The sequence below is a fragment of the Prinia subflava genome, chromosome 2, assembly GCF_021018805.1.
Source record: "Prinia subflava isolate CZ2003 ecotype Zambia chromosome 2, Cam_Psub_1.2, whole genome shotgun sequence".
Classification (NCBI taxonomy): Eukaryota; Metazoa; Chordata; class Aves; order Passeriformes; family Cisticolidae; genus Prinia; species Prinia subflava.
Genome location: NC_086248.1, coordinates 95,505,001 through 95,520,156, shown reverse-complemented (window position 1 = coordinate 95,520,156; position 15,156 = coordinate 95,505,001). Strand labels below are relative to the sequence as shown.

At 42.2% G+C, this 15,156-nt stretch overlaps 1 protein-coding gene across 3 annotated transcripts in view; it reads right to left on the bottom strand.

The window, feature by feature from the left end:
- MARK1 (microtubule affinity regulating kinase 1) overlaps window positions 1–14,777 on the bottom strand; it is a 57,664-nt gene extending 42,887 nt beyond the window's left edge. Inside the window, exon 1 of one of the 3 annotated variants that reach the window (XR_010079437.1) lies at window positions 14,385–14,777. Coding sequence is in view for 2 of the 3 variants with exons in the window: in XM_063391073.1 (XP_063247143.1) it covers window positions 14,385–14,435 (51 nt within the window). In the remaining variant the exon portion in view is untranslated. The remainder of the gene's footprint in view (window positions 1–14,384) is intronic. The other 2 variants (XM_063391073.1, XM_063391074.1) reach the window with 2 other exon arrangements.
- Window positions 14,778–15,156: the final 379 nt, after the last annotated feature.

Genomic DNA, 15,156 nt, shown 5'->3' with positions numbered 1-15,156 from the left:
AGTAGTGAAACTTTAGCTAGGAGATACTTATTCTCATTCCACAACAAGGTAAAAACACACAAGGACTCAAAAGAACCAAAACCAACACAACAACAAAAATCCCCAAACCAACAAAAAGCAATCCCACAAAGACGTAAACAGGCTTTTTTTTTTACTCGTGTTGTTTACCCTCAGAAGAACACACAAAGTGAGCTTAAGAAGCTCCCCTTTAGGGATGACATGAGTGGGCAAAGCACTCCAACACATTGCTACACAAAAGAGAAAGTTCCCTCCTCCAGCAAGCTGGACAGTATTTCTAAAGTCTTGACATCTCCATTACTGGATTCATCCAGTGGATCCAACGATGAATTCATCAAGACAGATCACCATCTTATTTTGAAGACTATTTTACCTCAAGGTCTTATTAACTTTCTGAAGTAAAGCCAGCTTCTAAAAAGTGATGAGATGACCAATTAAAATATCCAACCTGATAGCAGTACACACTAATTGATGTACACATGTCCTAGAAAAGAAACTGTCTTAGGGAATGCAGGACTCTGTAATGTTTGAGGATCACATCAAGCTCTGTTTCAAATGCTGTTACCCAGAGTTCAGCATGATTTTCTCATATTCTCCTGACATGCTCCTCTTAGGGATCTTGGAAATCTAATCTAAAGAGTACGGAGACTCATCTTAACAATTCCCTTCATACAATATAGTACATACAAAATAAATGTAATTAGAATTAATTATCAAAATTAACTTGTTGCCTAGACAGAAGAGGGGAATAGAAAGCATGGATCTACAGCAGATTAACAAGGCCTATCTCAGGCCCTTCCACAGAGCCTTCAAGGGAGGGACAGGGAATCCCTCTTGACCTGAGGAGCACTCTCATGGCTCTTGCACTAGAGCATACCAGTTTTGTTTCTCCCCCTTCAAGGCTTGATAATACATGCTCATCCACCGCTCTGCAGCCAAGGACTCCTGGTGTCAGTAGCCAGCCTTGCCTCAGAAGACTGAGCTGCAGAGGGCCTAATGGACTTCATCTATTGAGGGCAGTGGTTTTCATATTTAAGCCAGAATTTCATCAGACCCAGCATTCTGCAGACATTTGTTTTCATAAGCATAAGGTTCATTCATAAACATAAGGTTGACTCTGAGAAGTAACAGATACTTTCACACAGGAAAACCAGAACACCTTCCTAAGAGAAGGAAGCACCTTAGCTGACATGGACATTTCTACCAACAAGCCTGCACTCAAGCAGCATTCAGTTGCAAGAGTTTTGTCTCCTGAGAACAGGCTAGCAGAGCATGACCTGCTGGTGGTGGGAGATGCAGATAAAGTTATAAGGACACCACTAAACATAATTTATGCTTTCACAAGACCAACTATGCTTTACAAGATTATGTAAGTAGAGCAAGATTATGACAATGTATCCAAATCAACTGGCTGGGTTATGGTGAACTCAAACAAAACAGCAAAATGAAGAGAGTATTCTGCTGAGTGCTCTCTACCTTGTTTTTCACGTAAGTGCTAATTAACAGATCAAATAAAACGTCCTCAGTTGAGCTGTAGTAATTATTTACCTTTATCTGGATAATGCTATACCACATTTCAACTTAGCAAATATATTCCCAGGCTTGCACAGATTTATGCTTAACTTTAAGCTGTCCAAACAGTGTCTGGCCCTTGGACCAGCTCCTATCTTATGATCAAAGAGTGCATTTTTCACAGAGCTCCGACTACAATATCCACAGAGCCCCTTGCTCCTAAACTCGTGCAATCACCCTGTTTTAACCTTTGGGCTTCAATTATTCGCAACCACAAACTACTGCAATGTAGCACTCCAGAATACATGCAACTAGGAAGCTAAATTGATACATGGAAAAAAGCAAACAGCAGCAATATTCCTCACAGATTTTGCAAATTATGTAATATAGCTAGGAAAAAAAGAACACATTTCTTTAGCTGCTTTAAATTGGAAGATACAGTGATACAGTAGCTAATGAATACTGACAACCACACATATACAGCAGATAGATGTCAATGTGCTGAATTCAAACCATGGACAGAAATCACACGTGAGTGTAACTGAGATGTAAAAACCAAGCACAAGAAAAAGAATTAACAAAACAAATTTAATAGACCATATAACATAATTTGGCTATGGAAGTAAAAGAAAAATCATAGGATGCAAAGAAAATATGAAAACCAGCATATACAGCATTTACCCAGACCATTAAAATCACAAGTCATGAAAATGTGGAAGAAATAATGTACACAGATAGAGGTAAATCTTAATAAAACAATCCAGATAATCTGTGATTAGAGGTCTGAACAAATCTAGTATGTATTTAAAACGAATACAGTCATTAAAATAAGCAGCCAATCCAACAGTAAGAAAGAAGACGTATGACCTTCTCTAGAGTCCTTGACAATCTGTGGGTGAGGAATCCCAGATCCCTAGCTTTGGGCTTTATACAGCAGCCCAGCCTGCAGGCTGTGAAAACTGGGCATTTCAGGCTTCTTTATCTAGATGGTGAGACACATCAAATAACCAGCAGCAGCAACAGCAGCCTCCAGCCCACCATTAGCAGGGGCAACTCCTCATTCTGTCCCGAGCTGGACATCAACACAGTTTGGATAACACTAGAGCAACATACCTGGAAATCCCCAGCTGAAGTGTCTAACTGAATCAGATGCTGTATCAGATTAAAACAGGAGTTAATTTGATTCAGTGTCAAGGAAAGCAAAGTCATAAAAGCAGAGGAAGTCATGGGGACCTGAAGACAATGTCACAGGTGACAAGGATTATACCAACCTCCCTGCTGGAAACTGGGAATTTGTCCCTGAACCTTAATGGAAAGTCATCCCTAAGCAGATTTCAAATGGACACAACTGAATTTTTCCAAGTCTTATGATGAGCTGCCAGCAATGTTTTGTTCCCTCTTCCACCACCAATGTGCCAAGGGTCCTTCTCCCACCCACAGTGCTAAAATGCTCTTTGCATCTTAAAAGGTGAGGAAAGCCACAGCACGGTAGAAGAGCTGATCACACACATCCCTTTATGCAGCATTCCTATCCCTTGCAATTATCACAGGCTCACTGGGAACTCTATTTTTTTCCTTAATTTACCAAACCAACTAGAATGGTCCCAACCTCTGGTGAGGACAACTATCATGTTAAATATTTTTCTCTTTTCATCAAACAGTTGAATCTATTCATTTTCTACTGCCTTCCTGTGATCCAACAGGCGACCTGAAATCAGGCATAGTTTTGGAGAAAGGGTAGGAAGCCATCTGGAAGTACACTTAACCAACATGTAACTGTTCTACCATGCAATAAACTTGACAGTCAGCCAGTCTGCTTTCTTCTTTTCCTCTGTCACTTGCTGAGTTTAATCTTCAATTAAATCAAGAGAACACTAGGAAAATGGCTGATGCACCATTAACGCTTCACTTGATTGTACCTCCAATCTAATACTCAAGTGCTGTATTTAATTCAGCTTCTTCACGTTAGTAATTATTTTGTGAAGGTAATAAAAACAAATAGATGGATAGAGGAGTCCACTTTGTCTCTTCTACACCACTCCAGAAGGCTTGACACCTCTCACTTGAAAATAATTCTATTGAATCATAATGTTACACACCACTAGGAAATTAATTTAATGAGTAATGGGGAAAAAGATTGTACACAATACCAAAATACAAAGTTTTACATAAGATCACCCAAAAAACTAATAATAACAACAGCAGCAATAATATGTTATCTTGTCATATTTACAAAATATCGAACTTGACTTTTATATGAGTGCTACACTTCTGCAATCACTGGATGAGCAAGAATAGCTTCTTTAAAAAGGATCTTTAAATGAATCAGTCTACTTTGCACAGGCTGTGTGGGATTAGCTTTCCCTTAGCCTGACTACAAACACTACTGGGGGCATACATTCTCTGATAATAATTATGTCTTCCACTGACTAATTCCAGCATCTATATTAGCTCAATCCTCATTGCTCATACCAGGTTTGAGGGTAAGATTTCACTGGACTCTGCAGTAGATGGAGCAAGAGCTACACTGTGAAGGGCCTGCATAAATTTTCTTTGTTCATGAGCATCTTATGTCTATCACTGAAAGAAACTAGTCTAAAAAACAGCCAGTCTTTTTCATTTAATATCAAATTAAGAAAAACAAATTTGAAAAACTATTATACATAGGCATGTTTGCTAAAGACTACTCAGAATAGTATTATTAATATTTTCTGTATCCATTTCATTGTATTGAATGATTAAAAATGCTATTCCTTTGGGAGTCTGATCTTAAGGAAAAAGTCTGATCTTGAGGAAAATATACCATTTTAGTCCTCCAGCAAGTAAAGACATATTCTTTGGTGGTTTTTTGGTGTTTTTTGTTTTGTTTGGTGTTTTTTGTTGGTTTTTTGTTGGTTTTTTTTAACCACCAGTAGACAGTCCTTACTATAATAGTAAGGGGAAGAAAACCAGATTACTGTCGGAAAAAAAATACTAAATAAAACTCCAAATGCTTTAAAGAATTATATTACCTCAAATCAATAATATTATCCGGAACGAGATATGAGTAAATACATTACACATGTAATCCATTTGTGGAAAACAACCATATCCTCTCTAAGAGCTCAATGCAGGGTTTCACAGACTAAGGTAATTTCCATGGCAAAAACAAGACTCCTCTTAACACAAAAGATTCTCTGAATTTCTGAGCTATGCCTCTACTTATTTTAAGTGAAGACAAACATCTAAGAAGTAGAAAGATAACTTACATATGACTGAAGCCAAGCATGCACTCACAAAAGGAATTTCAGATATTTACTGTTTAAGCACAACGAATTTACACTGCTGCTCCATGGCCTACAGTACACCCTCCCCTCTCCTTCTCCAGCTCTGCAACTCTCACCCATTAAATTCCTGATGGATCTGAGTGTATGGAAAAGATCTCCAAGACACATGATAAAATTGTATGTCCCATCTAAGTAATCACTACGAAGCTTTGGTTACTCTCTGCTGTAATCTATGAGAAGAAAGAAACTTTACCAGGGTGGAGGGAAGGAAAGGTAGAATGAGGAAAATATGGTCTAACTGATGAATATTTCAAGCAGTAATAATCATTTTTGCTAATATTTGAAAGAGCCCCCAACACAGAAACAGGTCTTCCCAGCCCACCCACAGCAAAGAATTTTTTCCCTCCCTTCAGCTTTACAATTCAGATTATTCCCACATTAAAATGCTCCTTGGGATTCATACAGGAGGGTATTACTTGAAGGATAAACAGGAGCTGCAACTACAGGGCTTTTATAAAGCTTTGTATTGGGTTTGCTTATGTCATTAAATGAGCAAAACTGGAAAAGGTCCCAGAAAGAGTGAGAAGCATAAGGAAGCTGGCAATGAGCACGCCAAGCTCCAGCACAAAAGCACGTTAGTAAGCAAAATGGGGGAGAAAACAAGGGGGGCAGGGGGGCCACAATGTGAGATTACAGCAAATTGTAGGGGTTTAATGGCCAGCAAATTAATCAACAGAGTCAGCTGGAATCTCAGAAAGATGGATATTGGATATGTAAGGATAAAGCTGATGTGATGGTAGGTCATGGACTAGCAACCGGTTTAAAATTAAACGGGTCCAATTTTTGAGGGACTAAATAAGAGAAGTTATCTATGTGACAACCTTAAGACTACAAATAAATGGCCTTTTCCCTTCTGAAAAAAAAGGGCTGCTTGAAGACAAGTAAAAGATGTTTTACTTTTTTTTTCCTATTGCTTTCTTCTTGAGCATTGGGTTAAGATGAAAAAGATAAGGACCAACAGTGGGGAAGGGAGGAATCCAGGAGGAAACCTTCCAGGAGATCTTAAAATAGTACCCTACCCCAGTGACTAAGGCTGAGCCTCTGCCTACAAGGAGGTGTGTGTGTTTTACTGCACCGTGAGGGAGGTGTGCGCCCTCCTACACAAGCACAGCAGAGGCACTACAGCTTTTACCGAGTCTCACCTTAGGCAAGAGCCTTTCCAGCAAGCCCTGCAACTATCCAAATCTCATCTATTTTCTTCAGCCACATCTGTCTAATGAAAGATATCGCTTCTCTCTAACAACCCTGCCTAATTCTGTGCCTGCTTGAGATTCTAAAAGTTATCACGCACTACTTTACTTTATAATACAGAGGCAATTAGATTTTGTCACCAGTCATATTATCATTATCTGCTTTTGCAAAAGACTGCCATGGGCTATCCAGTAACTCTGCATGTTCAGCTACATGAACACCAATGTACTACACAAGTGCTTTCATTAGAGGTGAAGTCCTGTCTTATTATTCAACATATCACAACCGTGTATGTTTAAAATACAGTTCTGCAACTCAGCTGGATGAAACTCCTAGTGTTCGATCACTTGAAATACATATTAAGTTTGGACATCATTCTCTGCTTTGATTAACATTCTGCTACTTTTGTGAATTCCACAGATGTTTAAACAAAAACCAGGATAACTGTTCTGCTTCTTCCCAGCCCATTAGTAGGGTCACAGTGAGCAAGGCAGAGGCTGGTCTGGAGTCACAAACCTGATTCATTGTGACCTGAATAACACTTCATTACATACAACAACCCTTACCTCAGAAATCACATACACACATTGGTGTGTGGCAATTCAATGCTCTTTTTGATTGGGTATACATCTTTGCCATTTAAACAATTACTCCAGCTAAAGCTTACTGTAACCAAGAGTCCTCTTTCTGAGATACTGTCAGGCTTTTGAAAAAGCCAAGTATGAAGAAAAACAACCCTTTTCTTCAACAGACATTGTGTTGCTGTATTTTATATTTAGGTCTCTATAACAATCACACACTTTTATAAAACATTGCAAACTGAAATGGTTTGCACACAAAGGGACAGAAGTCATTGGCACTTAAACCTTGAACAGCCCTGAAGGGCTCTTTACAAAAGTCATCTTAATTGTAAGGTACATTCATGCCAACCAAAGAGGTGGAGTGCAGACCACTTCTCATTTTGACACCACAGCCTATATCTAAGGTGTCCCACAAGCATAGGAACACCAAGATAAAAAAGGAAAATTACTTTTTCCTGAAACCATATATCACAAACAGCAGAACAGGAGAGTTTGAAAACTCACAAACACATTCATTCCAACAAGAGAGCCTGCTTTCCACAAGGATTTAAGCAATGTGAAGTGACTGTTCATCAGCTGTCCTGATAAGATGGAGAATTTTAGAACAATGTAATGATCTTTCACTCTACAGAGATGCCAAATAAACCCTTGCTTTTGGGTTTCACATAAATACAGCTATCGATCAGTCATTAGACACTAAGCTGTGGAAGTGTTCCATGAGCATGTCTGGTTCATTGCTTTTAAGGTTAATTGTAGCCCAGCTGAATTTAACTGAGCAAGCACCCTACCACAACTGTGAACATATGTCTCTCAGCAGAAGTTGCTGTTTTCATTGTAAGCATACAGAAAGAAATCCCTGAAAAAAATGCTTATGTAAAAAAAAAAAAACAGAAAACAAAATCCCCAACAAGCCAAACCCCACCACCAAACCCAACCAATAAAACTTTTTTGTCAAGTGCCATCTCAGGTCAAAAAGAATTGGGATTAGGACAAGCACGGAGTGTAGTTTCAAATGCTCTTGCCTTCAACTATTTTCCCACAATAGCTACAGCATGTTTGGTCACTACTTAGGAAACAAAAGTTGACATAGTCACAGGGAAATGTACTTCAAAAACAAGGGCCATCTTATCATCTTGGAATTTTTAGATTCACTAGGATGCTCACCAAAACAATCTAAGCTGAATCATCACATACAGATATGAAGTCTCAAACTGACCTTGAGATCTCAACAAGCCTTTGAATTTGCTATTTTACTAAGTTATTCACAGAAAAAAAAAGATGATTCATTCTTACATGAAATACAACTGGCCCAATTTAAAGCTCGGTTTAGCACTGAGCACAGAGAACACACCAAAGAAAAGCTAATTGACAACGTGAAAGAAGTAGAGAAATGCTAACAATTAATCAGGCTTGGTAGCTGATGTGGAGACAGAGCTTCTTATTCAAACTCAGATGGAGTTGCACTATATTCATTACACTGAACAATGTGAATGTTTTTATGAAACTTTCCTGTTTTCATGGCTGTTTTCACAGTCAACTGTGGAAAACATTTCTTCCTAATTTACCACTATCCAGAGCAGAGTAAACTTTCAAGAATCAAGACCCAGAAAAAAAATTGTGAAATCCTAACACAGTTTTTTGCCTATTCTGAAATTCCAGAAAGATAAAAAAAATACAACAACAAATCCAACCACAAAAAGCAAGCATTGTGTTTCCAACAACAACAACAAAAAAAAAATAGATGGTGTCATGACCACAACATAAATAAGCTAAATTTGAAACTTGTCACTCTCTGCAGCAGCTTACAAGTAGTATGTTTAACCTGGAGGGCAGCACAGACTGTAAACATGTATTTTAAAATAAAGGACAGGCTGAAGTTACTAAAAGATAAAATCTAAAAAGAAGTGATAAAATGCTTTCTCTCTGATGTTGCAACATATGAATAGTTTGCTTCAACTCTCAAATTGTGAGTGGGCAAATCTGTAAGAAATCTGTCTTAGGGCTTCAGTTGCATTATAGTTTTCTAGCTCCACATTAATCATAAAATCATCTCCTTACAGAATAGTTTCTTAATGAATCTGCTCTACTGAAACACTGTTTAAAGTTCTCTAAAGCATCAGTAAGATACTAAGGTCAGGTCTATCTAAATTCTGAGAAGAAGAGAAATTCCACAAATACAACAACAAATCACTGATTGAGAATATAATTTTAGAGGAATCACAGTATCTGCACTTAAAAATTAACTTACTACTTTTTCTGTGTTTTAACTACTGATATCAATTAGTAGCTAGCAGGAGATTCCTCTGCTGAGCAACAGCAATTGTGATGGTAGAAACCTAATACATTTATTGTAGAAACATTAATTTGTAAATGTAATCGGGTGTCATGGGAAAAAAAAAATCCTGCCTTTACTGACTGAACCATTTCAAGTGCAGAGATAAAAAAAAATTAAATCTCTTTTAATATAAACAGTAAGTCTACAGGATCAGAAATACACAATAATAAAGACCCCACTTGTCAGTCTTCCTAGAACATATTCTCCTTGTTCTAGTTCAGTGTTTAAGTCCACTGACCATGTACGTACAGTTTTCAGAACATCAACCACAAACAATCCAACTTTATGTTTACCTATGAACCTCAAAACCCCATGAAGTATGAAATGAAACAAGTTCCAGAAGCAAACTGCATTAACTCTTTCTGAACTTTAACACTGTACATCATTTGTGATGCCTAGAAAGAACACTGAGCCATGAACATTTTCAGTGCTTTGTACCAAAATATTCCTCTTTACATCAAGAAAATGAAACTATATGTCTATCACCTGTCCCATTATTCTCTCTGATCCACACAGAAGGTTAACTTCAAAATGAACCTTGCTCTCTCCACGCACACTGGTCTAGCTCAGCACGTGTTTTCCCCCCACAACATAGGAGCTCGCTCCAGATGTGAAGTAAAACAACAACAGCAAAAGTCTGCAGGAGGAAACAAAAACCTTCAAAATAAGATTAGGAGCACATACCCTCTTCTTACCATTCAAACAAACATTGAACCTAATGGTGTATTTATGATCAAGGAAAATAAACTTGCAAGGAAAAAACACAGGCATTCTTCACTTTGCTCAAGTCCATCTCCTGTGGATAAGAAAGATACAGCTGTACTCTTGAACCCATAAGGTTTGGAAATTAGGCCATTCTTCTGCTTAAGGCACTGAAGGAAAGAATTCTTGTCAGATACTTTCTCCCACGCCCCCTCTGTCCAAATCAAAACCATGTGTTCTTATTGTGCAAAAGCAAATCCAGAAGAAAAAAAAAAAAAAAAAAAGAAGGAAATTAAACATGGTATAATCATTATCATCCCAACTTGACCACTTCATTCTATCCTCTTATCTCTTGCCCTGTTCAACTTCTTTCCTCTTTAAAATGCAGCTGTCTGGTAGGCTCCCCTGCCAGAAAGGCATCCCTAACCACACCCACTTGAGCTGGCATCTGTCACCCTCCCATAGCTAACCCACAACCCGGTGTACATATGTCAAAGGTATAATTATTTGTATGACAACGAAGAAAATCACATGATCATAGGTCACTCGTTTATCTTGCTTAAAATTTGCCCTGCCATGACATCTCAATCACTCTCAGACAGCACTGGCTAGGTAAGACAAACCACAATTCCCACATTCCCTCTCAACTCTGGCCAGTTATCATCCAGCACTCCTGCCTTGTTTGTTCCTTCTTCCACTGTAAACAAGCCAGATCGCTCCAGCAGAATTAAACAACTCTGAGGTATTTGAAAAGCACAAAATAATACTTTAAAACTTAGCTAGATAGGTGAGACTGGAGCACTAGAACAGCAATACCTTCAAAAGATGAAATTACACTTATAGAAGACAATGCACGTGTTCTTATGCCAGACTAAGAGGTCCTTATGTCAGAAAAAGCAAACTACTTTCAGCATTCTCATTAACTTTTCTAAAAGTACTATGCAACAAATAATATAAAGCCAACTCTTGCATCTCTGAGTCTTTTCTTACACAGAGCTCCCCAAAAAACATCAAAGAGAATATATTACCCATGCATTTCTCTTTAGCTTTAATTCAGGAAAACAATTCCTCGATTTAATGACACAATACAAGGCAACACATAATGAAGGGAAAAACATAAAAACCTCTCTTTCTTCAATTAATACCAACTCAATGGAAACAGAAGAGATACTCTAGCTCAAAGCTTTTGATTCCTGTCCTTCTCTTCCAGCAACAGCAGAGATGGGAAGCTCAGTTCACTCAAACTAACTCCAAGTGCAATTGTTTGAATGCAGTGACGCTACTTGTCACAGCCTATGAAAAACGTATCAAGAGGAGGCTGTAAATAGTTACATGTACAAAATTAAAACATGGGAAAATTATTATTTTGAATACTGCTCTTATCCCTCGCTTGAAATCCAATAATACACATGAAAATACAGTACTGCCTCCACCCATTAATTTCCCCAAGGTTCCCAACAAACTATTAGCAAGAATAAGTGTTTGATAATCATAATCTACTTTGCTTCCTTAAACACAGCTTTTGTGAACAAGAAATAACATTTCCAGTGAAAAGTATTTATGGACATATGCTAGGGAAGCTAAACATAGCACTGGGAGATGTCAGGAATAGCAAAAAGGCAAAGAAAAGGAAAAGAGTGTGAAGCTGCACAGGACAGACCTATCAGTTACACACACACTGATGCTTCCCAGGCCCTGGCTCCCTCCACCTGTTGTCTGTCCCTTGCTGCTGGTTCCTGTTCTTTTCACTCCAGCTTTCTGATAAGACTTTATCAAGTAATATGCTGCCTGATCTTATCCCTTCTAAAGTATTTTCTAAGGGCACTGTGGGACAAAAGGCACAAGGCATTAGGGAAACAAGCAAGTTTTTCACCCATCCCATCAAGAACTCCTCAAGGAATTCCTCAAGGAATGTATACTCATTTAGGTGCTGTAGCCAATATTATAATTTCTTTTTTCAAATGATAACAGAAATGCTTGCACACTCACTGAGAAAAGCAGACATTAAAAATTTATTTATTTTCTATTTTAAAGTACTGAAAGCAGCTGCCAAGAGACAGGGGGTGGTGCTGGCAGGGTAGCTCCCCATGATTTCGTGCAACAGCCTCACCCCATGTGCAGAGCACAGCTGGACACACACGTAGGGCTGTACTCAGAAGCATCAATCAGCTCTCTCCGGGATACAGAGCTCCACTCTGCCCCTTGGGAGTCACACAATGGAGCAACACTGCGAGATGCCACGCGCACCAGACGGAAGAAAAGAGCCTCTCCTGAAGATCACCATCAGCTGCTCAGGAGAGCTTTGCTAATATACATACTGGAGAACTGGAAATATGCACTACAAAGATGGACTTTTTTACCAGACCAAAACCTGCTCCTTAATTCCTCACTCTTTCCAATTACATCTCCCTTTAGTTACAACTTCTCACCACCTCGGTTACCCAGAGCTTACTAGTTTGACTTTGTCCATCACAAGCCACCAGCATAAACAGCTCCCCAGCCCATTACTGTTTATTAGCAGAAGGAAGAACATTAAAAGTAATTTAAGAGTCTCACCTCACCCTCACAGAATCCATTTTAAATCAAGGAATGCTGCTGATCAGGAAGTCAGCAATGGACCACCTACTCCTCCTCCACCCTACATTTGCCACTTTAGCCAAAGGTCTGGCGCAAGAGACACCACGGGCAGCTCCTGAGGCTGCCCAACAGGCAGAACTCAAGGTCTCCACTCCAAATCCTGCAGATGCCCACTAATGACAGCACTGGAATAATTCTGTGCAGATTGGGGAACTTAAAACGGCAGAGATCTTTGGTGCTTATCTGGCTAGAAGATTACATTCATCAATATAAGATTTCAGACTTACACCAAGGTTTTCAGAAGCAAATGTGCAATTTTGAGTATTCTGATACCCTGTGCAAACCGGGGTGCTTCAGATGCCAAACGCACTCCCTGAAACTACAGTAATAAAAAAAACATGTACTATTCCTTAGGTGTCAAAATTGAACACTCATGAGTAGCATAATATTTTCTAAATTAATGGCCAACTTTGAAGTTTTCATTCCATAAAGGATGATGATATTTGAAAATATTTCCATTTGCCTTGTGTAAATTTTGCAAGTCTCATGGACTATACTACCAGACATATACATAAATATTTCTTAACCCTTCCTGTCATCTATCTCTCATCTACATTCCTATATACATTTGAAATAGAGACTCATGAGTAACTTGTATCATGCAAACCTGGACTTTATCATTTAATTAAATCAAAATTTTCATCCCAAGGACTTGCTTTTGTTCTTATAGCAACACAGAACTCATCAGTCCATGAAGAGCAAGGACAGATCAAACACATCTATTTGCTTTAGCTACTAATAAGTCTGATATTGCTGTATCAATTAAACTTCCACTGAGTGACTGATACTAAAAGCTCATTATAATAACTCACCACACTAGGGTTAAACTTCTCTAGCTATATTACCTCTTTCTGTTATCTTTGTCTTTCAGATCACCTTTTTACATTCACTTTTCATTTTGTATCAGTCAGTAACCTATTCAGAAGTCACTGCTGCTTGGGTTTGGATGGTAACAAACCTTAGGAGTTCCTGCTACTAGCCAGAATGTCTATAGAATAGATTGATACAATACAAACAAACATCTTCAACCCATTTCAGCCCACTAGTCCATCTTTCCTCGTTTCTTGCTAATCACTTTCCACACAAATAGAAGGTGGGTATGACTACATGTGTTACATTTCCTATGACTCCTTTTTCCCTCTCCTTCTGCCACCTTCCCAAAGGCAATTAAGGATACACACCGCAAACAATACTGCTTTTAGCACTGGTCCCCTCAGCCAAGAGGAAAATTTCACACCTCCCACATTACCACCTATGTAAATAATCACCACGGATGGACAGGACCAGGCATGGTCCAGCATTCCTCAGGTACACTGTCCACCATAGGCAAGACTGGTTATTTTCTATGGAAGACCACCACAGCAGAGAACATCGCTGTGCTCCCACTCCATCGAGTCCCGGCGGAGCAGAGAACACAAAGATATTTAAACAGAGCACAAAGAAAAATATAATTAACTGGGGAAGAATCAAGGACAGAACCACAGCCTCTCTCGGAGGCAACACAAAGCAAAGCACAGGAAGGAATACAACAACACCAGGGACCGTCTCGGAGGTGCAATCCGAACAAAGCGCAAGTACCGCCGAACCCCAAGAGGTGAGGCAAGGCCAAGTGCCGGGCGGCCAGACAGCCCACAAGTGGCTATCCCAGGGCAGGCGCGGAGGTGCCGTGCCCGGGGGCCGCCCTAAGGCGGGGCACCCCGGCTGCCGCCCGCAGGGGCTGCAGGCCTCTGGCCGGCGGGGGCCCGCACCAGCAGCCCGTGTGCGCCGACAGCCGAGGACATATAAGGGCAGCCCAGCCCGGCCCGGCCCGGCCCTACAGCGCTGGAAGGGGCTGCGGGAGGGCTCCCCGCGGGAGGCCCGGGGCGACGTGGAGCGCGGCGGGCCGGACCCGCCCCGGCAGCGCCGCATGGAGGAGCTTGGGGCGCGGGCAGGCGGCGGTGCCGGCCCGCCGCTCGGCACGGCCGCGGCCCGCCCGCCCCTGGGGCACTCGGCCTGGGCGCCACGGCGGGCCGGGCCGCCACTGGGTACCGGGGAGAGGCGGCGGGAGGCGGGGAGGGAGGGGGGTCCCGTCGCGGCACTCACGTTCTCCGTGTCCCGCTCATTGACGGTGGGCAGCGGCGTGCGGGTGGACATGGTGCGGGCCGCGGCGGCGGTGCCGCGCCCGGCGCTCCGAGGGGAGAGGCCGCTCCTAGGCCTCGGCGGAGCCCGCCGGCCGCCCCCGCCGGCAGCCGGGCGCACACGGCGGGACGCGGGGCCTCCTGCCCGCTACGCGCCCGGCGCCATCGCCTCGCCCGATTGCCTGGCCGCCCCTCCGCCCGCCTCGCCGCCGCCGGGCTCCGCGCAGCTCGGCCGCCGGCTCCTCCTCCTCCCCCGCCCTCCTGCCCGCTCAGGTGAGCGACCGGCAGCGCAGGGGGGCCGCGGCGCCTCCTCGCAGCATCCGGCGGCGGCACCAACTCCGCCTCGCTCCCCTCCCCGCTTCTCCCCTCCGCCTCCTCCGCCTCCTCCCCCTGCCCGCCCCCGCCCCGCCGGCCCCGCCGCAGGAAGCGCCGGGCGGTGCGGGCGGGCGCGGCAAACGCGGGCGGGCGGGCGCTGCTGTGGCGCCAGCGCCGCTGTGGCCGCGGCTCCGTCACGGCCCAGCCTGGGTGGGGGCCGGGCGGGAGCGCGCCCTGGGCCCGGGGCTGAAGTGCAGTGGGACCTCACGGTCAACAAGAGGCAGGACTGATCTCTCGTGTGTGGTGACCAGTGACAGGAGCAGAGAGAATGGCCTGGAGATCAGTCAGGGGAGGTTTAGGTTGGATACCAGGATCGTCACCCAGCGGTGGTGGGGCACTAGAACGCCCCCCTCCCCCCTCCG